Source organism: Eubalaena glacialis, chromosome 14 (genome assembly GCF_028564815.1).
Source record: "Eubalaena glacialis isolate mEubGla1 chromosome 14, mEubGla1.1.hap2.+ XY, whole genome shotgun sequence".
Taxonomy (NCBI): Eukaryota; Metazoa; Chordata; class Mammalia; order Artiodactyla; family Balaenidae; genus Eubalaena; species Eubalaena glacialis.
Window position 1 is genome coordinate 20,277,608 of NC_083729.1, and position 27,393 is coordinate 20,305,000.

At 36.6% G+C, this 27,393-nt stretch overlaps 1 protein-coding gene across 15 annotated transcripts in view; it reads right to left on the bottom strand.

The window, feature by feature from the left end:
- The window catches only part of DTNB (dystrobrevin beta), a 249,854-nt gene that overhangs the window by 181,911 nt on the left and 40,550 nt on the right, over nt 1–27,393 (bottom strand). For all 15 annotated transcript variants that reach the window (XM_061211411.1, XM_061211410.1, XM_061211409.1 and 12 more), the window contains exon 5: nt 4,564–4,649. In XM_061211411.1, coding sequence (XP_061067394.1) covers nt 4,564–4,649 — 86 coding nt within the window. The remainder of the gene's footprint in view (nt 1–4,563; nt 4,650–27,393) is intronic.

The window sequence follows — 27,393 nt, forward strand, 5'->3', positions numbered from 1 at the left end:
GGCTGCTCAAAGTGTGGTCTATCAAAAACACACAAAAACAATAAGTAATATAAATTATTATTATAAAACCATTTTTATGCTATAACCCAGAGAAAATACCTAACAGTGTTATCATTTTGGTATATTTCTTTCTTTTCCTATGTGCATAATAAATTTTAATTTAAAACTATATTACATTTATGCATTTTGATCTGAAGCATATTTTTAAAGGCAGTATATTCAATCGTGTCGGTATCCCAAAGTGTTAACTGAGCTCTCACTTTTGGACACTAAAGCTGTTTTAAGTCTTCATATACTATTAAAAGTGTTGCAACAAATATATGTAAAACCTGGGGTACACCTCTGATTAATTCCTCATGATAAACTCAAGAAGCAGGCTGAGTCATTGGATACAAATATTCTTATAGCCTTTCTGACACACTGTTAGACTGCCCTTCAAAATGGTGGCACCAGTTTTCTAAAGGATTTAAAAATAAATCGCATGAATCATCTGCTCCTATCTTTCAGTGCAAAACAGATGGGGTTTGCATAAGAGATAAGTTTCTTAGAAAACAGCAGAATTAGACAAAGTAAATAAATCACAGTTAAATTAGTTGATAATTAGTATGGTTTAATAAATAATGGGTTTTACAGTCTGTACATTTTGTTTCTCTGAGTTATTTTTTGGGTTTCTGACATTATTGAGTTTTCATCATGCTGATAATCAAAGTCTGTACTCTGATTATAAATCATTGGTATTTAGAATCCTGACTTAAGTTGCCTTTGAATCTAGGATACAGTCCCTAACGGTCACAACAGTTAACCATTTATCTATAAATGAATGATACCTGGGGACAGAAACTCTCTTAAGAGAGACCTGAAAAGTCTAAGAAATGTTTCTGGACTTCCTTGGCAGTCCAGTGGTTGGGACTTTGCCTTCCAATGCAGGGGGTGCAGGTTCGATCCCTGGTCATGGAGCTAAGATTCCACACTGCCTCGTGGCCAAAAAACCAAGACGTAAAACGGAGGCAATATTGTAGCAAAATCAATAAAGACTTCTAAAAAAATGGTCCACATCAAAAAAAATCTTAAAAGAGGAAATGTTTCAAACTAAAAACACAAGTATTAGTTAAGTCATTTTAAATGCCATCTTGACACTAAAACAAGCAAACAAAGACAGATCAAGGAAAAAGGGGAAAAAATTAAAGGAAAAAATTCTAAAATAAGAGGTAAAAAGCAAAAAGATAAAAATAAAAGTAGAAATGCTGAGGCATATTCCATAAGTTAGAAAAATCTAACTTAATGGGAACATTAACAGAGGTAACAGAAGTAGAGTCAGTGGGAGGAGGCTGCAGAAACTAAGAACAAAGACAAGGGAACAAGTAGGAAGAAAAAAGTGAATAAATGGTCAAATATCATTTTATGTTACAATACAGTGTCACAGCTACCTTCTTCTACACTATTATTCAGCCACCTCAACTAAGTAGGACATAGCTGTGAGTAGAAAGCAAGGGAAAAAGGATTCTCACAATAGCCAAAACTACGAAAGTGAGTGCTTCTCTCAATACGAGTAATCACTTCGTCCATTCTCTAACAGAATAGAATGTTAAGAAGGCTGGTTATGTTTTCTCTGTCAGTAGCATATGAAAAGTAAATCAGAAGCAAAAGGAGACTTCTTGAGATTGGTACACTGATAATACCATCACATTTACCAGCGATAAAGGACACGTACACACACATAAACACGCATACACCATCACCAACACCACCAATGACAAAAAGTTCAAAAGCTGAAAATACACAGCAGTCTGAAAACATGAGAAGGGACAAACAACCCAGAGCCTCACAATTAGCCCTAAATGCATCAGAGAATGACATCCCTAAGAGATGAAAAATATTTAAATTATGATCAGTGAGCTCTGTTTAAAACAGAAGGCACAGACCACACTTAAAGCGGTTTCCACCCTAGATGATTAAAACAAAAAAGTGGAGATAGGCTTCAATACCTGAAAGTGTTACTTAGGTTAAACATCTCACTCTCTAGTCTAGATAATTACAGCACAATAAAAATAATGAAACAGGGGGACTTCCCTGGTGGTGCAGTGGTTAAGAATCCACCTGCCAATGCAGGGGACACTGGTTTGATCCCTGGTCTGGGAAGATCCCACATGCCATGGAACAGCTAAGCCCGTGCACCACAACTACTGAGCCTGCGCTCTAGAGCCCAAGAGCCACAACTACTGAGCCCACGTGCCACAACTACTGAAGCCCGCGTGCCTAGAGCCCATGCTCCGCAACAAGAGACGCCACTGCAATGAGAAACCCACGAACCGCAACAAAGAGTAGCCCTCACTCACTGCAACTAGAGAAAGCTCACGCGCAGCAACGAAGACCTGACGGAGCCAAAAAAAAAATTAATTAATTTTAAAAGATAATAATAATGAAACAGAGCAACAGATGGTAAAGAAACCATAATTTTGAACGTGAAGAAGATAAAGAAACCAGATTTTAAATCTATCTGAGTCACGTAAACATGCTATTAAGTGACCTAGTGTGGCTTGTATTTCCGTATGCAATGTGTAACGATGTGGTGTTGAGAGTGCACTGACGTGTCACATTTGCCTAGGTATGTGTACTTTTGTGCCACTTGAATATTGGTCGCGTGTGCTCCTCTAAGAAATTCAAAAGCCACATAAATAAACAAACAAACAAAAAACCCACCTGCTATCACCTGGATCCCTTCAATACTTCACACAGAACTAGGATTTGCACCTTTTCACTAATAGCTACAACAGAGAGCTGCAGTAATTTTAGTTCTCAATCAACAATTTATATTTGGCAAAATTTTAGCACTTACTATGGGCCAGGTACCAGCTCTATGTAAATGTAGCAAATTTAATCACAGAAACTTAAAGAGTCCAGAATCATCTAGAATGTGCAGTTATATAATCAATTTTCTATTTTCAACCAGTTTCTCCAGTCCTAATAAAAATGGCAACGTATACTTCTTTATCTGGTATCATCATCGTTAAAAAACAGACAAAATCCCAACTTTCTTTTTCTCTGTGAATGAAATATAATTTTATCCGTATTATATTATCATCCTCAGAAAAACACCATGCTAGAATTAAGAAAATATTAAGAAATTTCAGCCCAAAAGAGTAATATTTTGAGATACCATGTGAAAAAAACTCAGAAGCGTATTTAAATAAAACTATACCTTTTTTTCTGTCAAAACTTTGTTTTACATTGCAGCTGATTTTGAAATGAGATAACCAGATAACATTGACCAAATATACTAAGACCTTTCTTTAGACATCTAAATCTATATCTAGTGAGCCTTCTAGCTTTCTAACTTTTAATGTCATGGTAACATGTAAGAAAAAGCACAGAAAACAAACATGCACCCATGAAGTAATCTTGCCCAAAAGCTTGTACTTGAATCTGTTGAAGATTCTGTATCTTTCAATTAAAACCAAAAATGTAGGGCACAGAGGAACATCACGGGGATGCAATCATCAAAATCTAGTCCATGAGAAATGCCACAAGACAGATGACCCAGTTTCTTCAACAAATCAATTCACAGGTTTTCTCAGCACTTCATGAAAACCCACAGCTTCAATCTCACCTCTGTGAAACCTGCTAGAGTTTCTTACTCCATGGATACTTGTATTAGGGCACTTTGAATGTGTGTCTCCCACTACAGGATGAGCATAGTGGAGTACAAAAGAGTACCTTAGAAAGGGCTCTGAAGCTACAGCCTGAGTTGAAATCCCAGCTTCGCCCCCTAGTTAACTCATCTATAAAACAGAGAAAATACCACCTGCTGCTCAAAGAAATTTTAAGGATTCAGTAAGAAAATATATGTATAGCACCTAGCACAATGCTTGGCATACCTTAGGCAGTGAAGGACTATCTACTGAGTGAATAAATGAAAATGATAAGCAGAAAAATTAAGTAATTGTGAATTTTATCTCCTTCAATTTCATCTAACCACCTTCTAATAGTATCTACTGAACAGTAAAATGCCAAAATGGTAAACAGTAAGAAAAAAATTAAGGAAAGATAAGTGAATAAATAGGTTATCAATTTCTAAATAACTACACTTGAATCTAAGGTACTAAAAAACAGTTTAATCATAAGAAATACCACCTGACAAAGCATCGAGTGATTAAGAAAAGGGCTAAACTTGACCAAACCCGGTAAAAGTGATGAAATTTATTTTCTAATTAAAACTGATCAACAAATCACCTTCAAGCATAATTTTTAATAATATGGAAAACATTTTTAAAGAATTTTTTAAATGTCCACATTACTATTCTGAATCTTTTCAGAGTTTTCTTGTTTTAAACTAAAAAAAAAAAAAAAATTAAAAAATTAATTCAACCAACTTTTCCATCTGAACAGTAGGTGGCATAACTTACATACTCTGAGCCAGTTGCTGTAAAATGAGTGATATGGTAGTAAAAAAAAACCAAAAAACTTCAATAGACCATCATCCAAATTTCTGAAAACATTCATTTAAAAGTGTTTAAAAGTCCTAATTTGAAAATAAAATCTTTCAAATAATATAAAAATACTTACATCTCAATTTGTCCAGCATTTTTCCACCACACATGGTTGCTAACATAGCTTTAACTGAAAATACCGTCAACTTGCCTCGGCCCTCACTGCAAAATAAATTATATTAGAAATAATTGCTATCTGGAACCACAAAAGCAATCAAATGTATCACCAGTAAATTGATTCCTGCCCTTCTGTTACAATATTACCACATTTAGAAACCTTGGATTCTTTTTTTCCTTTACAGAATTAAGGCTTCACATATGCTATGTGAACAGTGTTAAAACTAACCTGGTTTATTTGGAAATGAGTTTAGAAACACCCTATAATGCAACTTCTGTTGGCTTTGTAGGCAAAGGCCAAATGAATGAACCTAAAGTAAACACCCTACCAACTTAGCCCATTAAATCCACAGCTGAGGTGCTTAAGTATTCAAATCTGAGGCACCACCTGGTTTGAATAATAATTCAGAAGTGTGTCCTTCCATCAGGATATTATAACAACAGTTTATTGTTACCTACTAAGGCAACAGGATGCATGTTGCTATAAAGACTTTATACTACCTTCATCTTTGTTTGTTTTCACTGTAACAACCTTTATGTTACCATGTGTTTATTCTAAGAAGTTCATCTGTCTCATCTGAGACATCTGTGTCAGATCTCCTGCCACCACTGTGAGAAAAGTGAAGGGGAAGGGACAGTATTATGAATTCTTCTTCAGGAACTAGAAAGATGAAATGTAGACCATAAATGAACTACTCAAAGTAACGCTGTACACCACCTGCAGAGCCAGGACAATAACGGCAAGGCCCCAACCCCTGTGGCCACTGCTCCAACCATTCACCTATGTCCTGGTTTCAGAGAAGATGAAAACTTCCCTAGCCGGTTTTTAAAGTCATATATGTAAATCAACAATGGGCTTTTGTGTTAATTTTATAAAGCTTGTGCTTACAAAGTTTCACAGTAACTTAGAGTAAAATACCTTTGCAATAATGAGAACTATATCATCTTGGTTTTGAAAAGAAAATGTCATCCTATTTATATTTACTCATGGTCCTAAGAGAGTGTCTCCTATTTTCCAAACCTTCTTTTTGTATACAGTAAGATCACATCTGAAAAAAGGCAAATGGTCAATAAGCCAGAAAATTCTCAGTGAAAATATTGCCAGGAGACACCAATGTTTGTTACAGTTGATTTTTAACTATTACATCTCATTAAGTTTACTCATAAGATAAAACAGGAATTCCCCAAAACTAGCTAAAATTAGAATGGGACTTTTAAAATACATAGTTCATCAGAAATACAGATTCTGTTCCATGTCTTATATAGTACTTGGCAATATATCACCTGGAAATGATAAAAAATAGTCCTATGTCAAATATTCATTGCATTATATGAGCAACGTGAGTGTCTATAAAGAGCAGCAACTGTGTTAAAAGTGATGGATTTCCAAGACTGATACAGACCTTTTCCAATGGACATTTCTCTTTGGTCGCCAACCATCCAAATGCTGAGTCTACATTTAAGCACACTCTACCTTATATGACAAGTATACTTCCCACTACCAAAGTATGAAGAAGGAGAAAAAAAAAAAACTTTCCCATCTTTCTTTGAAACTAAGACAGGGGCACATAATACAAGCTCCACCAATAAGATGCACCGCTCTAGACTTCAAATAGAAAACAATTAACCTGTAGAAGTAAGAACTCCAAAGAATCCACCTGGCGAGGATGTCAGCAGTAGGAGCAGTTACATCCAGCGTCCTGAGAGCTGGGACAGAGATTCTCATGGCAACAACCACAGCCCAGCATCAGTGGCTTTAGGAGCACAAGCAGCAATATCTATGCCCAGCTTGGTGGCAGAGGTACTTCCTGAGACCAGTTTTGTGGTATGATTTTGAGCTTTGTTCTTGGCAGTGTGGTCATCAAGCCTACTTTCCCAACCTTCTTAGAAAGCCGATTGGTCACCCATATCCTTTTAATGAATTAGCTAGAGATGGTTCCTACTGCTTACAACTAAGAACACTGATGAATGCAGCTTCTATCCTGAAGTAAAGTGGCCCAGAAAGATGAAGCGACAAAAGGAAGTATTCCTGAAGCTCAAAGCGAGAGTAAGCAAGCCTGATGACCAGCAGAGCAAGGATGAAGAGTAAGTGCTCACCAGCAGAAAAGTCAAGCGCTGGTGCACAGCTAACGACATTTTTTAAGGTAAACTTGCTCAAAACATTTTTTGCAGACATAGATTTCATGATTTAAGAATACCCAGGAAATTCCACAGGGGAAAGTAAAAACTAATCTTAGAAGAGATTTCCACAGAAATCAGGATACTGATTACCTCTGGGGGAAGAGAGAGGAGTTGTAACACAGAAAGGAGAACACAAGGGGCTTCTGGGGTGCTGACAACATTCTATTTCTTGGCCTCTGGAGTATTTATATGGATATTTGTTTTATAACAATTCATTAAACTGTACTTTGTTTTAGTTATTCTTCCATAGGTGTTTTCTATTTCTGAATAAAAACTGTTTTAAAAAATGAATCCCAGGACTTCCCTGGTGGTCCAGTGGTAGAGAATCCGCCTTCCAATGCAGGGGACGTGTGTTCGATCCCTGGTCAGGGAACTAAGATCCCACATGCCATGGGGCAACTAAGCCCACGCATCACAACTACTGAGACTGCGCACCTCAACTAGAGAGCCTGCGTGCCGCAAACTACAGAGCCCACGCACTCTGGACCCTGCGCACCACGACTAGAGAGAGAAAACCCCTATGCCACGACTAGAGAGAAGCCTGTACGCCACTACGAAGAGCCCACGCCACAACAAAAGATCCCGCATGCCTCAACGAAGACCTCGCGTGCCACAACTAAGACCCAACGCAGCCAAAAAAAGAAATTAAAAAAAAATTTTTTTTAAATAAATCCTGAGGGACTTCCCTGGTGGCGCAGTGGTTAAGAATCCGCCTGCCAATGCAGGCGACATGGGTTCAAGCCCTGGTCCGGGAAGATCCCACATGCCACGGAGCAGCTAAGCCTGTGCGCCACAACTACTGAGCCTGCGCTCTAGAGCCGGCGTGCCACAACTACTGAAGCCCGTGTACCTAGAGCCCGTGCTCCGCAACAAGTGAAGCCACTGCAACGAGAAGCCCGCGCACCGCAACGAAGAGTAGCCCCCGCTCACAGCAACTAGAGAAAGCCTGCGCACAGCAACGAAGACCCAACACAGCCAAAAATAAATAAATAAATACTAAAATAAATGTATTTAAAAAAAAAAAAAGAATCCTGGGAAAGTGAGGGTTACCATTACTAGACAAAGGTAATGGTTTAATGGAGAGAATGATGAAAGGGAAAAATACAGGCTAAAAAACATTTAAGATATATAAACTGCAATGCATAAAATTTTCCATAATGAAAATTTCCATAATATATAAAAAGAATAAAAACATTAAAAACCCCAAGGCCCCGGCCCCAGCTTTAGATGTCTATTAATAGAAGACTGGCTATTAGGCTATCATAAAAAAGAATGAAAAAAAACATATGAAAGATAGAGAATTATATCCAAGATAGATTACTTAAAAAAAAAAAAAAAAGCAAGGCATGGAACAAAATAATTGCTAGAATGCAATCTAGCAATTATGTTAAAAAGGAGAGAGTAAAATAATATTTTCATATATCTGTATATGCATAAGCTGTCTGAAAGGATACTGAAAAAATAACATTAGTTGCATCCAGGGTCAAAAGCAGGCAGCCAAAGGAAAGCAATGAAAGAGTGGGCACTTTTCACTTTATAAATATTAAATGTTTATACTAGAAGAGAAGGTTCTTAAGCCAATAACCTAAGCTTCCATCTGAAGACTCAAGAAAAAGAACAGCAAATTAAACCCAAAACAAGCAAAAGGGAAAAAATAATATGAGTAAGAACAGAAATCAATGAAATTGAAAACAGGAAATCAATACAGAAAACTAATGAAACCAAAAGCTGGTTCTTTGAATAAACCAATAACATCGATAAATCTCTAGCCAGACTGACTAAGAAAAGAGAAGACACAAATTACCAATATCAAAAATGAAAGAAGGGATATCACCACAGGTTTTCTAAACATTACAGAAATAATAAGGAAATATTACAAAAACTTTATGTCCATAAATTCAACAACTTAGATGAACTGGATAGACACAAACTAATCCTTGAAAAACAGAAACTATTAAAGCTCACTCAAGAAGAAACAGGTAGGGCTTCCCTGGTTGCACAGTGGTTAAGAATCTGCCTGCCAATGCAGGGGACACGGGTTCAAGCCCTGGTCCGGGAAGATCCCACATGCCACGGAGCAGCTAAGCCCGTGCGCCACAACTACTGAGCCTGTGCTCTAGAGCCCACGAGCCACAACTACTGAGCCCATGTGCCACAACTACTGAAGCCCGCGTGCCTAGAGCCCGTGCTCCGCAACCAGAGAAGCCACGACAATGAGAAGCCCCCGCGCACCGCAACGAAGAGTAGCCCCTGCTTGCTGCAACTAGAGAAAAGCCCATGTGCAGCAACGAAGACCCAACGCAGCCAAAAATAAATGAATTAAAAAAAAAAAAAAGGAAGAAATAGGTAATCTGAATAGGCCCATATCCACTATAGAAGTTGAATCTGTATTTTTAAGCCTTCCAAAAAAGAAAGCTCCTCATTCAGAGAGCTGTCCTGGCAAATTCTAAACATTTAAAGAAGAAATGATTGCAGTTCTGCTCTCTTCCAGGGAATAAAAAAGGAGGGAACACTTCCCAATTCTTTTATGAGGGCCAGCATTATTCTGATAACAAAAACGCATACATACATTACAACAAAAGAAAATAAGAAGTCGGTATCCCTCATGAACACATACACAAAACCTTCAACAAAATGTGAGCAAATCAAATGTAGCAATATATAAAAACGATTTAAAAACCACAACCCAGGGGGCTTTATCCCAGTGATGTAACACTAGTTTGACATTTGAAAATCAATCAGTACAAAGAGAAAAGCTATACGATCATCCAAATAGATGCAGATGACAAGACTTAACATCCATTCCTGATAAATACTCTTGGAAAACCAGGAAAAGAAAAGAATTTCCTCAGTCTGATAATGGACATCTTCAAAAAAAAAAAATAACAGCTAATAACATCATACTCAATGATGAAAAGACTAAGTACTTTTCCACTCAGATCAAGAACAAGTCAAGGATGACTGCTTTCACTACTAGAATGCAATACCACATTGGAGAACACAGCTGGTGCAATAAAGTAAGAAAAAAATATAAATGCATACAGATTGAAAGTTTAAAAATAAAACTGTATCTACTCCAGACAATATGACCTTATGTGTAGAAAATCCCAAAGAACCTACAAAAAAAGTATATAGAACCTACCAAAACACTATAATAAGGGACTTCAGCAAGGCTGCAGAATACAAGGTCAACATAAAAAAATTCAAATTTCTATAAATTAGCAAAAGAAAATTGGAAATACAATACCACCAAAAATATGAAAAACAGATATATTTTTTTAAAACTTATGTTCAAGATGTGTATGCTGAAAACTACAAAATACTGATGAAAGAAATCAAATAAAATGTAAATAGATACACCATGTTCATGAAATGAAAGACAGTATTGTTAAAATGTCAATTCTCCCTAAACTGATCAGAATCCTGTTGTGATTCAATGCAATCCCAAATTCACAATAGGATATTTTTGTAAAAATCAACAAGATGATTCTTTGTATTTCCTTAGAGTTCTGAACCCAAATCTCAATTAAGGTATGAGAATAGAAGAAAGATACTATTCAGATGCCTAAACCCCACCCTGTTCTTGGTACTTTTAAAAAGTTCCTCATGTTATTTTAATATGCATCCAAAGCTAAGAACTACCAACACAGAGCTTCGAATGCAATTCTAAGACTTGTATTTCACAGGCAACAATAAATCAAAGGACATGACGAAAGATGAAAGAGAATTGATCATATTGTGTTTGTATAACTCCTTCTGGCTCCAAATCTCACGTTCTTCCTTCATAGAGACAAAATAATATCTATTCCTTGCTGCAAAAAAAGAAACTAATGTCATCTATGCAGACAGGAGAGTGTGGCAGAGCCCAGCATACTGGCAAGAGACCCAGGTGAAAATCAACTGTTACTGAAGAAAGTGCTCATCAATAAATGCCATAAAACAGGTCTTAATGGGTCTATGACATCTTTACTTCTAAAAATTATTATAATAGCATTTAAACAGCACTTTTCCCTAATCTTCAAAATGCTTTAGAAACATTAATATTCTCAACACTTTGCATCCCTTATTCAAATATTCTTTAACTCAACTCTGTTGCAAATAATAGTCCTGGATTCAGAAAGTCTTATATTTAAATACAGAACAGCAGCTATATTTCTCAACTGGACCTGGATCAGCACTAAACACCTGTGCCCTTTTCCACTCATTAGGATTATTACTGGTCTCAACAGCTGGTCTCAGGTCAAGCAGTTTGTAGATGCATTAACAGAATAGTGCATTAACTCCTCAACTAATTATTATCAGTAACACATGGCCCCTTAACTCATCATCTCTCGTTATCTATTTTCCAACCACTTTCCTATTCACAGCAGCCACACAGCAATCTCCACTCACAATCTCCCGCCCAGCCAACAGTGGATCTTTTCTCCTCCCTGCCTGCATGCTCTTCTGAGTCTGCAAATGTATCTGCACTTAGCATTGCATGCTTCATTGAGGGTGAGGGGATATGCATCTGAGTGTCAATATGTAACCCAGTAGGATAGAGGGAATATATGTCAGGTTGCGGGTGCTTTAAGTATGGGAGAAAGGAGAGGTATCTGAGATTAAGGGTCATAGTAAATGTGAGGGGGATGAATTTGCAGGCAGGAGAGATTTGGAAATGATGCTTAGTGAACCTTTATGTTTAAGAACCTGTTTATAAATATGTAACTGTGCATCCTGAGAATGGGGGAATGGGCCTGAGCCCACTCTTAATTATGAACTAATCTTTCCCACTTATAATGCTTACCATCATTTACAACTTTAGGTTCGCAGTTTCACCTACCAAAAGGTTATTCACCCTTCGAAAGGAAATATTAATTTAAACAAGTTAATAAATGATATATTTAAAGATACTTACAAATATTTATTAAAGATATTTATATAAAAATCTAAGTATAACAGCATGAAGACACAATCATCCAATAAAATTAGTGAATGGGTAGCCTCACAATTTTTACTTCCTCAAATCATGTTATTTTTCTTTTTCTTCAAAAAGAAAAAAAGTTAGCTCCCTCCTTGCAACTATTTGCTTTGTAGGCCAAACTTCAGCATTTACTCCTTTGCTCTGAATGCTTTTCTTGGCATTGAAATCCCTCGGTCTACTTTAAGCCTAACTACAACTTCCTATAACTGCCCCCAAACACAGCAAAGCGAAAGTGCCGCTTTTACTTTTGTAATGTTTGGTTGGAGCTCTGCATTCTTCCTCTGCAATTAGAGGCAGTAGGGAGAAGCTGCAGTCACTTAGCAGCCTAATCCCCTATGATTCCGTCCTTTATCTGATTGATTACTTCTTGGAAAAACTCATTCTTGATCCTTCCCACAATACATCTGAATTTAATCCACACACCCTGGTCAAGTTACCTTTAAAACTGAATAGTCAGCTGCCCCTGGCCATCGCACATATAACCTCACCAACATCCATGTTTTCAGTACTTCCAAAGTAAAGTCCAAGTTCATACCAGAATCAGTTCTCTTCAAACAAGATCTGGAAAGATCTTTAACCTGGTTTCATCATAAAAAATGTGACTCACTTAAAATCTGGCCTAGCTGGAAAGTTGGGTATAACTTTTTTTTAAAGGTATTTAAGGTATAACACAATTAACAATGAATATTAACCCCTACAGTAAGATACTACAATGAAAGGATAAACAGGTAATATGTGTTGAAGATGACAGGAGAGAGGAAACTCGTTATTTTAACCCCACCCACACAGAATCCCTCTGGGGAGCACCCTCCCTCAATAAGGAACATGATGATTCTCTGTCTCAGACTTGTCTGCATGATTCACCTCCAGAGATCCATCATTTTAGAGTCTGACAATAAACCATGCCCATGACTTCTAAAGAGAGTTCTTATCACCCAACACTGAGAAAACACCATGATTAGCTCTGCGCCAAGCTAAGCAGACAGTGAGTCACCCTGAATAAACACTGTTGAGTTTTGACATGCAGGTGCCTTCAGAAGTCTCTGCACTCCTCACCTGTGCCGTCTGGATGGGAATTTGCTCATTTCAGTTTAGTAAAGTCTCAAATTTTTTGACATTTAAACTAACCCAGGGACTTGCCTGGTCGTCCAGTGGTTAAGACCCCGTGCTTCCAATGCAGGGGGCGGGGGTAGATCCCTGGTAGGGGAACTAAGATCCCACAGGTCGCACAGTGTGGCCAAAAATATATATATATATTTAAACTACTGTATATAAAATAGGTGACCAACAAGGACCTACTGTATAGCACAGGGAACTATACTCAATATCCTGTAATAACCTATCATGGAAAAGAACCTAAAAAAAGAATACATATATATGTATATATATGTATAACTGAATCACTTTGCTGTACACCTGAAACTGGCACAACATTGTAAATCAACTATATTTCAATAAAAAATTAAAAAAAATAAACTAACCCAAACTGGATGGTGTTTATAGCTTTGCACTATCTAATAAGCGCTTGCTATTCAAATTAATACTTTTGAAAACAGGACTATAGGGAGCACTTTCTACTTAAGAAAACAAGCTGTTTCTACATTTTTGGCAAACAACTGTAAATGCTGTCAACCACAAATTAGTACTTCTCACATGAAAAATAGACTTCTACTTCAGAAACAGTATTACCAGTCCAATTATCGCATGTAGCTAAAAGTAATAAGAGCATTTCTCCGTGGTTTTCGAAAACTCATATTTTTCCAATTAATCTTAATTTACAAAACTTCACAGTGAATGGATTATGCAATAATCAATGGCAAATCAAGAATCCATTTGGCAAATGTCAAATAGTTTAATCAAGTAAAATCAACACAGAATATTATTCAAATTTATCACAATCAGAATGCCTGCTACTTTTCATTTCAATCTTACAAATATTTATTAAGAATCTAGCATTATACACTTTGCTGTACAGCAGAAAATAACACAATATTGTAAAGCAACTATACTCCAATAAAAATTTTAAAAAAAGAATCCAGCATTACATTTATTGAGGAATCAAAGAAATATAAGGTAGAATCTCTGCTCTCAAAGACTTTCAATCTTATTTGTATAATTACGAAGCAGTTGGGAGCATCATACATTTGAAAGTCAGAATAATGATATAGATAAGTACTACAGGTCATCATAGGGATGAAAATGGGATTGGTGATTATAAGGAAGGCTACAGGGTAGGTAAAAACCAAGGGGGGTGGGGCAGGAGACCAACCAAAATACATAGAGAGAAGAAATGAGCATGTCATATTGGAAAACCTGAAAAGTGCCTCAAGTAGCTTAATTAGAGTTTGGTGTGAGCAGGGAATTAAGGACTGATAGAATCAGACCTAACTGAGGAGTACAAACTTCATTCAAAAACCACAGGGAATCTTTGAGGGTTTCCGAGGTGGGAAGTTGCATGATGAAAATAGTGTCTTAATCAGATTACTTTGGAGGTGAGTACTGAAGGGACTGGAGAAGTCTCTCTGTTACTTCCTCTCTCCTTTTCAGAGAAAAACAAAGACAAAGAAAAAGCAACACTCAGAAAAAGTATTCCTCTTGCTCTTTCTTTAAAAAAAATTATAAAAAGGAAACAATAAAATAAGACCAAAATAACAATCCAAAAAGTTTTTTTAAATCTGAAATATTAGCTAATGGTCAAACCCTTTGCAGGTCTGCATACCCTGAAATCAAACAGAGTCCTTTTTGAAAATTAGCACAAATGCATGAATTCTCTTGGGAGAGAAGAAAAGCTACAAAATTTAAAGAGTAAGTAAGTGAGGGGAAAAGTAATAAGTGAACTTCGAAGTAATTCTGCCACCAAGAATTACTGGTGGGGCTTAGACTGGGGCTCAGTGAACTGGGACTCGGTGAACTGGTTTTGGTGATGTCACATCACACAATCCACACGACAGCAGCATCCTGAAGGGCAGGGGATGTCGTGAGGTCACACGGGCTCCACTCCTCCTCTTCCACCAAAGTGGCTGTTTGTCTCCATTTTGCAATAGGTTTCCCCTTAGGATTTCACATTTTTAAAACATTCAAGACCCCTAGCTCGTTCTCCACCATCCCCTGGAAATTTCCTTAAAAAGCTATGATCAGATCTAAGAGTTAAATGTGCTACTATCGAGGGCATCAAAACCTTCCCATTCAGCACTAGTTCTCTCCTATTTTTTTTTTCTCTCCTATTTTTATTTGGCTTTTTCCTGTCATCTTGAATCCACCAAAGAACAAGCAGTGATATAAGTAAATACTGTACATAAATAAATGAAATGTTTGTGTTTCCCAGGAAATTATCGTTTTGTTTAAAAATCACTAATGAGGAAGACTGTGACCTAATATTATCCTTTTTCAGCAATGTCCATTCCATAATATGCTAGCTGGGCACATTTGGAATTTAAGGAATACATTTCCTTTTATTTAAAGTGAACTAGTTTGGCTTTGCTTTTTTTTTTTTTTTTCTTTTATATTGCTTCATTTTTTTGCATCCAGTATTAAAAGGGAACTATGGAAACTTACAACATATCCAAATTAAACTGCTAAAACAAGATTTTAAAATAGTTCTCAGCCATATTTCCAAACTACACAGGAACTTTTTTCATATAAAATCACCATAAATTAGATATATAAAAGTCTTTACCCTAAAGGACTCTTTAGATTGTTCAAATTTGAAAGAGTGCGTTCTACTGTTATTTTAGATGGTAAACAATAACCCTGAGCCTTTCATTGATACATTCAATATTGATATGTTTTGAAGATTTTATCCAAGCCTAGTTTCATTAGATACATGATTTTTTAAATAGGTTTGTTCCATTAAAGGTGGAATTTCATTATATCTCGGAACCAACATGTTTGGTGAAGGCCACAGACTCTTTTACAAAACAAATCCTGATGAAAAATATAAGAGGGAAAATAAGGTTCAATAGTCAGATAAAGTGTAAAAGGAATTTCTCAGGAAGTCATTATAGAACATTTTTCTTTCTTACACAGGGAGTGGAAAACACAGAATACAATAATTATCCAAGAAGAATGCGCTATCAGGATTAAAATATAAAAGTTTACACCAGCAATTCAAAATGAGATAAGTCTTGTAGAAACTAAATCTTTTGTCAGAAATCACATGCCTAATCAACAGTTGGTACCAGGCCTGTCCCTACAGCACCATGATTACAAAAAGAGGCCCATATACATATGTCTAAATATTAAAGTTATCAATCAAGCTAACAGATTATTAATTAAAATATGTTCTATCTCTGTACAATGACTAATATACCTTCAAAATGTCCTGGAAAGTCAAATTCAAATCTAGGATTCTGAGACACTTCATGCCCCCACATTGGGAGAGTCTGGCCCCCTTCTCCTGCCACCTCCAACACACCCCATACTTCAAAGAATCATATATGCATGTGGACACTCCAGCCCACGTGTCCACGTTTTGCCCATATCCACTGCAAATATCCAACCCAAGACCACTCCTTGGACCCAGGGGTACAACTACCTTAAAAAAAAATCAACGAACAGGACAACTTATACCAGTTTCAAAAGCATAAGTATTAGAATAAATGGACTGGGAACTTAAAAACAAACATAAATATATCAAAGAGACATATGAAAACAGACATTTTCAGGGAAATGCAAATCAAAACTACAGTGGGATATCACCTCACGCATCTTAGAATGGCTATTATCAAAAACAATAAATAACAAGTGCTGAGGATGTGGAGAAAAGGGAACCCTTGTGCACGGCTGGTGGGAATGTAAACTAGTGCAGCCACTATGGAAAACAGTATAAAAATTCCTCAAAAATTTAGAAATAGAACTACCAAATGATCCAGAAATTCCATTTCTGGGCATTTATCTGAAGAAAATGAAAACACTAACTCAAAAAGATATATACACCCCACGTTCACTGCACCATTACTTACAACAGCCAAGACATGGAAGCAATCTAAGTGTCAATCAATGTATGACTAGATAAAGAAAACATGGTGTGTATGTATGTGTATGTATATATATACGTATACACATACACATACATACATACAATGAAATATTACTCAGTCATAAAAAAAGAAGGAAATCTTGCATCTGCAACAACATGGATGGACTTCGAGGGCTGTATGCTAAGTGAAATAAGTCAGAAGGGAAAAGACAAATACCATATGATCTCGCTTTTATGTGTAAACTAAAAAAAATTTTTTTTTAATTAAAAAAAAAAAAAAAAAAGAAATCCCCAGTTCAGAGATATAGAGAACAGATTGGTGGTTGCCAAAAACAGGGGGTGGAGGGTGGGCAAAATGGATTAAGGGGGTCAAAACATACAAACTTCCAGTTATAAAATAAGTAAGTCATGGGGATGTAATGTACACCATGGTAACCGCAGCTTAAAATACTGTAGTGTATATTTGAAAGTTGCTAAGAGAGATCTTAAAAGTTTTCATTTCAAGAAAAAAAACTTTTTATAACTATGTATGGTGATACATGTTAACTAGACTTACTGTGATGATCATTTTACAATATATACAAATACTGAATCATGATGTTGAACACGTGAAACTAATATAATGTTATATGTCAATTATATTTCAATAAAAAAATAGAAATAATAAAAATAAAACTAAAAGAGAGAGAGATTAGTAATATGAAATAAGAACCACAAATCATGAAAAAGAATGAATCAGATATTCTAGGTTTGAAAAATACAACAGCTAAAAAATAACATAACAGATGAGACAAACAGTAGAATGGCTCTAGACAAAGAACATATTAATTAGTAGAAATGCAGATTGATAAACTCTTCTAAAAAGAAGCAGAGAGGGCTTCCCTGGTGGCACAGTGGTTACGAATCTGCCTGCCAACGCAAGGGACACGGGTTCAAGCCCTGGCCTGGGAAGATCCCACATGCCGTGGAGCAACTAAGCCCGTGCACCACAACTACTGAGCCTGAGCTCTAGAGCCCGCGAGCCACAACTACTGAAGCCTGCGCGCCTAGAGCCCGTGCTCCACAACAAGAGAAGCCACAACAATGAGAAGCCCGCTCGCCGCAACCAGAGAAAGCCCACCCTCAGCAACGAAGACTCAACGCAGTCAAAAATAAATAAATTAATTAATTAATTAAAAAATAAAAAATAAATAAAAGGAAAGCAGAAAGTTAAAGAATTGAAGCATATGTGAGAAACAATAGGAGACAGAGGAAGTAAATATGACAACATTCTAAAAAAGAGAAAAAATAAATAAAAACAGAGGAAATATTTGATAATGGCAGACTAGTTAATTCTGATCACCTCTTCCTCTGAGGAAAAGTAGTAAAGATGGGAAAAAATTTTTTTAATCTCCCTGAATGCAAACGAGGACTAACAACTGAGTTACCTAATACAAAGGAGTTGGATGCCCAGGGAGGTGAGTGCAATGACTGAAACTACTTTTTCCATGCAAGCAATTTTCTCATTTCAGAGGGGCACCAGAAAGGCTGAAGTACAGAATAGTAACTCTTTGATAGTATTAAGGGTCTAGAAGAGAGATGTGGAAAGTTGAATCCTGATGAAACTGCCTACTTCTGCTCCCATTACTCTGGGTTGAAAGCCCAAAGGCTGCACCTAAAAGCACTAGTGTGCAGAAGTAAAACAGGGCCTCACATGGGCTGAATTGGAAATAACTCAGGTGCTTCTGGACTGTTAAGGTCTCCAGGCACCTGGCAGAAGAAAACATAAACCCTCTCTGTAGGAAAGCATTATCTTAGGCCTCAAAGTATTTCTGCAAATAATTTTGCAATATAATGTCTGGTACATAATAAAAATAAAAAATAATTTTGGAATATGTTTCTCACATAATAAAAAATAACAAGGCAGAGAGGAAGTAAGATGACATGAACGAAAAACAGAAATAGCAAACAGTACAAAAAGAACCATAGGGAACCTAGATATTGGATTATAAGCACAGATCTTACAATAACTCTGCTTATTATATTTAAGGATTATGAGATAAGAATGGTGCATTTGGCATCATGGTAATATTGCTGAAAACCAAAAGAAAAATGAAAAGAAAAAAAAGAATATCTTGAGTTGCCAGAGGAAACTGACAGATTACCATCAAAGCGGCTAAAATTATATCCACTATTGATTTCTCATCAGAAATTATGGAAGCTAAAAAAATACTAGAACAATATTCTTAAAATGTTGAAAGAAAACAACTGTCAACCAAAAACTCATATACCAAATGAAAATATTCTTAAAGTATGAGAATGAAATTTTCAAACAAAAATTAAGATGACGTGCCACAATCTGACCTGCAGAAAGGAAATGCCAAAGGGTGTTCTTCAGGCAGAAAGAAAAGAATTCCTGATGGAAGCTTGAAAATGCAGGAGCAAGTGAAAACCAACAAAACTAGTATATTTAAAATTAAGCAGACACTATTTTATTATACAGTCAACATCATTTACTTTACCTATAAATTAAATGATGCTCACTGTATAAAAAAATTAATAAGGCCTGCTTGATTTTAAATATATATAAAATAAAAATACACAATTTCAATGACATAAAAGAATGGGTAAATGAAATTCAAGTGTCCTAAAACCAAAATGGTATAGAAACACATCAGTCTTTGCATTACCTAGAAAGAGAATAATGGTACCAATTAATCTTAGACTTTGAAAAATCAAGAATACATACTGTAATCTCTAGGGTAAAAAGAGAGAGATGAAGGGAGAGCCTACAGATTAAAAGAATCTTAAAAGAATATCAATCAACTGCAGGGAGACCTTCAAGATGGCAGAGGAGTAAGAAGTAGAGATCATCTTCCTCCCCACAAATACATCAGAAATACATCTACATGTGGAACAACTCCTACTTAACACCTACTAAAGGCTGGCAGAAGACCTCAGACTTCCCAAAAGGGAACAGACGCCCTCAGGCGACCTACACGCAGAGACAGGGCCAAATCCAAAGCTGAACCCCAGGAGCTGTGCGAACAAAGAAGAGAAAGGGAAATCTCTCCCAGCAGCCTCAGGAGCAGCGGATTAAATCTCCACAATCAACGTGATGTACCCTGCATCTGTGGAATACCTGAATAGACAATGAATCATCCCAAAATTGAGGTGGTGGACTTTGGGAGCAACTGTAGACTTGGGGTTTGCTTTCTGCATCTAATGTGTTTCTGGTTTTATGTTTGTCTTAGTTTAGTATTTAGAGTTTATTATCATTGGTAGATTTGTTTATTGATTTGGTTGTTCTCTTCCTTTTTTTATATGTATATATAGATATATACACTTTTTTTCCTTTTTCTCTTTTTATGAGTGTGTATGTGTATGCTTCTTTGTGTGTTTGTCTGTATAGCTTTGCTTCAACCATTTGCCCAAGCGTTCTGTCTGTCCGGTTTTGTTTTTTTTTTTTTTAGTAAAGATTTTAGCACTTGTTATCATTGGTGGATTTCTTTTTTGGTTTGGTTGCTCTCTTCTTTCTTACTTCCTTTTATTTTTTTTATTACTTTTTAATTATTTTTATTTTTAATAATTTCTTTATTTTTTATTTTAATAACTTTATTTCTTTTTATTTATTTATTTATTTTTTCTCCCTTTTCTTCTCAGCCGTGTGGCTGACAGGGTCTTGGTGCTCCACCTGGGTGCCAGGCCTGTGCCTCTGAGGCAGGAGAGCCGAGTTCAGGACACTGGTCCACCAGAGACCTCCCGGCTCCACATAATATCAAACGGCGAAAGCTCTCCCAAAGATCTCCATCTCAATGCCAAGACCCAGCTCCACTCAATGACCAGCAAGCTACAGTGCTGGACACCCTATGCCAAACAACTAGCAAGACAGGAACACAACCCCACCCATTAGCAGAGAGGCTGCCTAAAATCATAATAAGGTCACAGACACACCAAAACACACCACTGGATGCGGTCCTGCCCACCAGAAAGACAAGATCCAGCCTCATCCACCAGAACACAGGCACTAGTTCCCTCCACCAGGAAGTCTACACAACCCACTGAACCAACCTTAGCCACTGGGGGCAGACACCAAAAACAACAGGAACTACGAACCTGCAGCCTGCAAAAAGGAGACCCCAAACACAGTAAGTTAAACAAAATGAGAAGACACAGAAACACACAGCACATGAAGGAGCAAGGCAAAAACCCACCAGACCAAACAAATAAAGAGGAAACAGGCAGTCTACCTGAAAAAGAATTCAGAGTAATGATAGTAAAGATGATCCAAAATCTCGGAAATAGAATGGAGAAAATACAAGAAACGTTTAACAAGAACCTAGAAGAACTAAAGAGCAAATAATGATGAACAACACAATAAATGAAATTAAAACTTCTCTAGAAGGAATCAATAGCAGAATAAATGAGGCAGAAGAACGGATAAGTGACCTGGAAGATAAAATAGTGGAAATAACTATTGAAGAGCAGAATAAAGAAAAAAGAATGAAAAGAATTGAGACCTCAGAACAACATTAGAGACCTCTGGGACAACATTAAACGCACCAACATTTGAATTATAGGGGTCCCAGAAGAAGAAAACAAAAAGAAAGGGACTGAGAAAATATTTGAAGAGATTATAGTTGAAAACTTCCCTAATATGGGAAAGGAAATAGTCAATCAAGTCCAGGAAGCGCAGACAGTCCCATATAGGATAAATCCAAGGAGAAACACGCCAAGACACATATTAATAAAACTATCAAAAATTAAATACAAAGAAAAATATTAAAAGCAGCAAGCGAAAAGCAACAAATAACACACAAGGGAATCCCCATAAGGTTAACAGCTGATCTTTCAGCAGAAACTCTGCAAGCCAGAAGGGAGTGGCAGGACATATTTAAAGTGATGAAGGAGAAAAACCTACAACCAAGATTACTCTACCCAGCAAGGATCTCGTTCAGATTCGATGGAGAAATTAAAACCTTTACAGACAAGCAAAAGCTAAGAGAATTCAGCACCACCAAACCAGCTTTACAACAAATGCTAAAGGAACTTCTCTGGGCAGGAAACACAAGAGAAGGAAAAGACCTACAATAACAAACCCAGAACAATTAAGAAAATGGTAATAGGAACATACATATCGATAATTACCTTACATGTAAATGGATTAAATGCTCCAACCAAAAGCCATAGACTGGCTGAATGGATACAAAAACAAGACCCGCATATATGCTGCCTACAAGAGACCCACTTCAGACCTAGAGACACATACAGACTGAAAGTGAGGGGAAAGAAAAAGATATTCCACGCAAATGGAAATCAAAAGAAAGCTGGAGTAGCAATTCTCGTATCAGACAAAACAGACTTTAAAATAAAGACTACTACAAGAGACAAAGCAGGACACTACATAATGATCAAGGGATCAATCCAAGAAGAAGACATAACAATTGTAAATATTTATGCACCCAACATAGGAGCACCTCAATACATAAGGCAAATGGAAGCAGCCATTAAAAGGGGAAATTGACAGTAACACAATCATAGTAGGGGACTTTAACACCCCACTTTCACCAATGGACAGATCATCCAAAACGAAAATAAATACGGAAACACAAGCTTCAAATGATACATTAAACAAGATGGACTTAATTGATATTTATAGGACATTCCATCCAAAAACAACAGAATACACTTTCTTCTCAAGTGCTCATGGAACATTCTCCAGGATACATCATATCTTGGGTCACAAATCAAGCCTTGGTAAATTTAAGAAAATTGAAATCGTATCAATTATCTTATCTGACCACAATGGTATGAGACTAGATATCAATTACAGGAAAAGATCTGTAAAAAATACAAACAAATGGAGGCTAAACAATACGCTACTAACTAACCAAGAGATCACAGAAGAAATCAAAGAGGAAATCAAAAATACCTAGAAACAAATGACAATGAAAACACGATGACCCAAAACCTATGGGATGCAGCAAAAGCTGTTCTAAGAGGGAAGTTTATAGCAACACAATCCTACCTCAAGAAATAAGAAACATCTCAAATAAACAACCTAACCTTACACCTAGAGCAATTAAAGAAAGAAGAACAAAAAACCCCCAAAGTTAGCAGAAGGCAAGAAATCATACAGATCAGAAATAAATGAAAAAGAAATGAAAGAAACAACAGCAAAGAAAATAAAACTAAAAGATGGTTCTTTGAGAAGATAAACAAAATTGATAAGCTATTAGACTCATCAAGAAAAAAAGGGAGAAGACTCAAGTCAACAGAATTAGAAATGAAAAAGAAGTAACAACTGACACTGCAGAAATACAAAGGATCATGAGAGATTATTACAAGCAACTATATGCCAATAAAATGGACAACCTGGAAGAAACGGACAAATTCTTAGAAAAGCACAACCTTCCGAGACTGAACTAGAAAGAAATAGAAAATATAAACAGTCCAATCACAAGCACTGAAATTGAAACTGTGATTAAAAATCTTCCAACAAACCAAAGTCCAGGACCAGATGGCTTCACAGGCGAATTCTATCAAACATTTAGAGAAGAGTTAACACCATCCTTCTCAAACTCTTCCAAAATATAGCAGAGGGAGGAACACTCCCGAATTCATTCTACGAGGTACCATTATCCTGATACCAAAATCAGACAAAGATGTCACAAAAAAAGAAAACTACAGGCCAATATCTCTGATGAACATAGATACAAAAATCCTCAACAAAATACTAGTAAACAGAATCCAACAGCACAGTAGAAGGATCATACACCATGATCAAGTGGGGTTTATCCCAGGAACGCAAGTATTCTTCAACATACGCAAATCAATCAATGTGATACACCATATTAACAAACTGAAGGATAAAAACCATATGGTCACCTCAATAGATGCAGAAAAAGCTTTCAACAAAATTCAACACCCATTTATGATAAAAACCCTCCAGAAAGTAGGCATAGAGGGAACTTACCTCAACATAATAAAGGCCATATATGACAAACGCACAGCAAACATCGTTCTCCATGGTGAAAAACTGAAACCATTTGCTCTAAGATCAGGAACAAGACAAGGCTGTCCACTCTCACCACTATTATTCAACATAGTTTTGGAAGTTTTAGGGGAACTGGACAGCTCCATGTAAAAGAATGAAATTAGAACACTCCCTAACACCATACACAAAAATAAACTCAAAATGGATTAAAGACATAAATGTAAGGCCAGACACTATAAAACTCTTAGAGGAAAACACAGGCAGAACACTCTATGACATAAATCACAGCAAGATCCTTTTTGACCCACCTCCTAGAGAAATGGAAATAAACACAAAAATAAACAAATGGGACCTAATGAAACTTAAAAGCTTTTGCACAGCAAAGGAAACCATAAACAAGACGAAAAGACAACCCTCAGAATGGGAGAAAATATTTGCAAATGAAGCAACTGACAAAGGATTAATCTCCAAAATTTACAAGCAGCTCATGCAGCTCAATATCAAAAAAACAAACAACCCAATCCAAAAATGGGCAGAAAACCTAAATAGACATTTCTCCAAAGAAGATATACAGATTGCCAGCAAACACATGAAAGGATGCTCAACATCACTAATCATTAGAGAAATGGAAATCAAAACTACAATGAGGTATCACCTCACACCAGTCAGAATGGCCATCATCAAAAAATCTACAAACAATAAATGCTGGAGAGGGTGTGGAGAATAGGGAACCCTCTTGCACTGTTGGTGGGAATGTAAATTGATATAGCCACTATGGAGAACAATATGGAGGTTCCTTAAAAAACTAAAAATAGAACTACCATATGACCCAGCAATCCCACTACTGGTCATATACCCTGAGCAAACTATAATTCAAAAAGAGTCATGTACCACAATGTTCATTGCAGCTCTATTTACAATAGCCAGGACATGGAAGCAACCTAAGTGTCTGTCAACAGATGAATGGATAAAGAAGATGTGGCACATATATACAATGGAATATTACTCAGCCATAAAATGAAACGAAATTGAGTTATTTGTAGTGAGGTGGATGGACCTAGTCTGTCATACAGAGTGAAGTAAGTCAGAAAGAGAAAAACAAATACCATATGCTAACACATACATATGGAATCTAAAAAAAAAAAAAGGTTCTGAAGAACCTAGGAGCAGGACAGGAATAAAGACGCAGATGTAGAGACTGGACTTGAGGACATGGGGAGGGGGAAGGGTAAGCTGGGACGAAGTGAGAGAGTGGCATGGACATATATACACTACCAAATGTAAAATCGATAGCTAGTGGGAAGCAGCCGCATAGCATAGGAAGATCAGCTCGGTGCTTTGCGACCGCCTAGAGGGGTGGGATGGGGAGGGTGGGAGGGAGACTCAAGAGGGAGGAGATATGGGGATATATGTAAATGTATGGCTGATTCACTGTTATAAAGCAGAAGGTAACACACCATTGTAGAGCAATTATACTCCAATAAAGGTGTTAGAAAATAATAATAAATAAATAAATTTTTTAAAAAATCAACTGCAATACATGGACCTTATTTGAGTCTCAAATTAAACAACATAAAAAATAAAAATTTATAAGAGAATTAGTGAAATGGATATTTTAACATATTAATGAATATTTATTAATTTTCAGGTGAGATAAGGGCATTATGGTAATAATTTTTTTAAGGCATCCCATCTTTTAGAGATATGTATGCACTGGAATATTTACATATGAAATGATAATGACATGTGAGATGTGCCTCGAAATAAGTCAAGAAAGTGGGGAGAAGGGAGGCGGAGAGCCTGGGCATATAGATGAAATAAGACTGGCCATGTATTGGTAATTATTGAAGCTGTGTAACAGGCACATTGTTACTATAATATTCTTTCTATGCTTGTATATGTTTGACATTTTTCGTTAAAAAACATTTTATGAAGAAGACATCTTAAGAAAAGTAAAAAAAATCAAGCTATAAATTGGGAGAATATATGTGCAACACACATAATCAAGAAAGGATTGTTATCTAAATTATAGGAAGAACTCTTACAAATCAATATAAAAAGAAAAAATAACACACTAGAATAATGGGCAAAAGACACAAAGAGGCATTTCACAGAAGTAATAAATATGGCCAAGAAACATATGAACATGCTCAGTAATCAAGAAAATGCAAATCAAGATAATAATGAGATGTCATTTAGCAAAAACTAAGAAGTCCAAGAATTCTAAGGCTTACAGAATGTGAATCAAAAGGATCTCTTATGTATGGGTACAATTTGGAAAAATAATTTGATACTTTCTAAGTATCAGTTCAGAGTAAAGCTGAGCTTTCATATACCCCCCAGCTCAGCAATCCTATTCCTCAGTTTAGAACCAAGAGAAACACTTGGACACAAATAAGAATATTCCAAGCAGTGTTGTTTCTTAGAGCAAAAATCTGGAAAACACCAGAATGGTATAGAAACACAACAGAATGTTATATAACAGTTAAAATAACTGAACTATAGATAAATGCAACATGAATGAATCTTTAAAATATGTTACTGGCTGAAAAATATAAATCAGATAATAGTACATCAGTATGGCACTCTTTTTATAATTGTAAAAATATTTAAAATTAAACAATACTTTATTTATGTCCATACATGTGAAAAAAAATGGTTTTTAAGACACAAGGAAATGATAATACAAAATCAGAATAGGGTTCGCCTTAGTTAAGTGTAGGTCAGTGGGATGGGTTAGGAGAGATAAATGTAAATTATTGTCAATGTTCAAGTTCCTGGGTTAGATAGTGGGTTGGTGGATGTTTATCATTTCTAAGAATGAATGAGGGAAAAAAGAGTATATGAAAAAAAAAATCACTTAGAAGCTATAGCAGTAGTCCAGGCAAAAGATGATGCTGGTGGCCTGGGATGGTAGCAGTGGGGATGCAGAGAAGTACATAGACCTGAAGGATATTCAAGAGGTAGAAATGAAAGAACTTGGTAACCTACTGGATGTGGGGGCTGACGGAGAAGGAAGAGTTATAATGACTCTCAGGTTTAAGGAACAGGATGGAGAGTAGGACTATTTAACAAGAAAGGGAACCACAAGTTTATAATGCACTTCAAGTTTAGTAGTGAACACTGTACTGTGGTCATCACCTTCATATCTAGTCCAACGATCCCCATGATGAGGCAACACAGGGTGAGGGTGAGAATTTAACTATCCTCTGCCCCAAAGGCACAAATCCTTTGTTTCAGCTAAAAAGCCTACCACTTACACATACATGGCCCAAACGCACATATCTGGAGGGAGGCTCAGGTACTTTTGTTCAGTGTTGAAAGAAAACTGGTTCTCTCCCCCACCTAGACTTGACAGGAAGCATTTAGTAGCTGTAGCAGGTATTTTTTGAAGTCAGCATAAGGATGAAGCTAATAGAAGAGAAGGTCAAAGCCAAGACCACTATAAAGACATGCAAGGATTTCCCTGGTGGCCCAGTGGCTAAGACTCCATGCTCCCAATGCAGTGGGCCCAGGTTTGATCCCTGGTCAGGGAACTAGATCCCACATGCCGCAACTAAGAGTTTGCATGCCACAACTTAAGATCTCGCATGCCACAACTTAAAGATCCCCCATGCTGCAACTAAAGACCCGGCGCAGCCAAATAAATAAATATTAAAAAAAAAAGAAGAAGAAATGCAGCCAGGGCCCT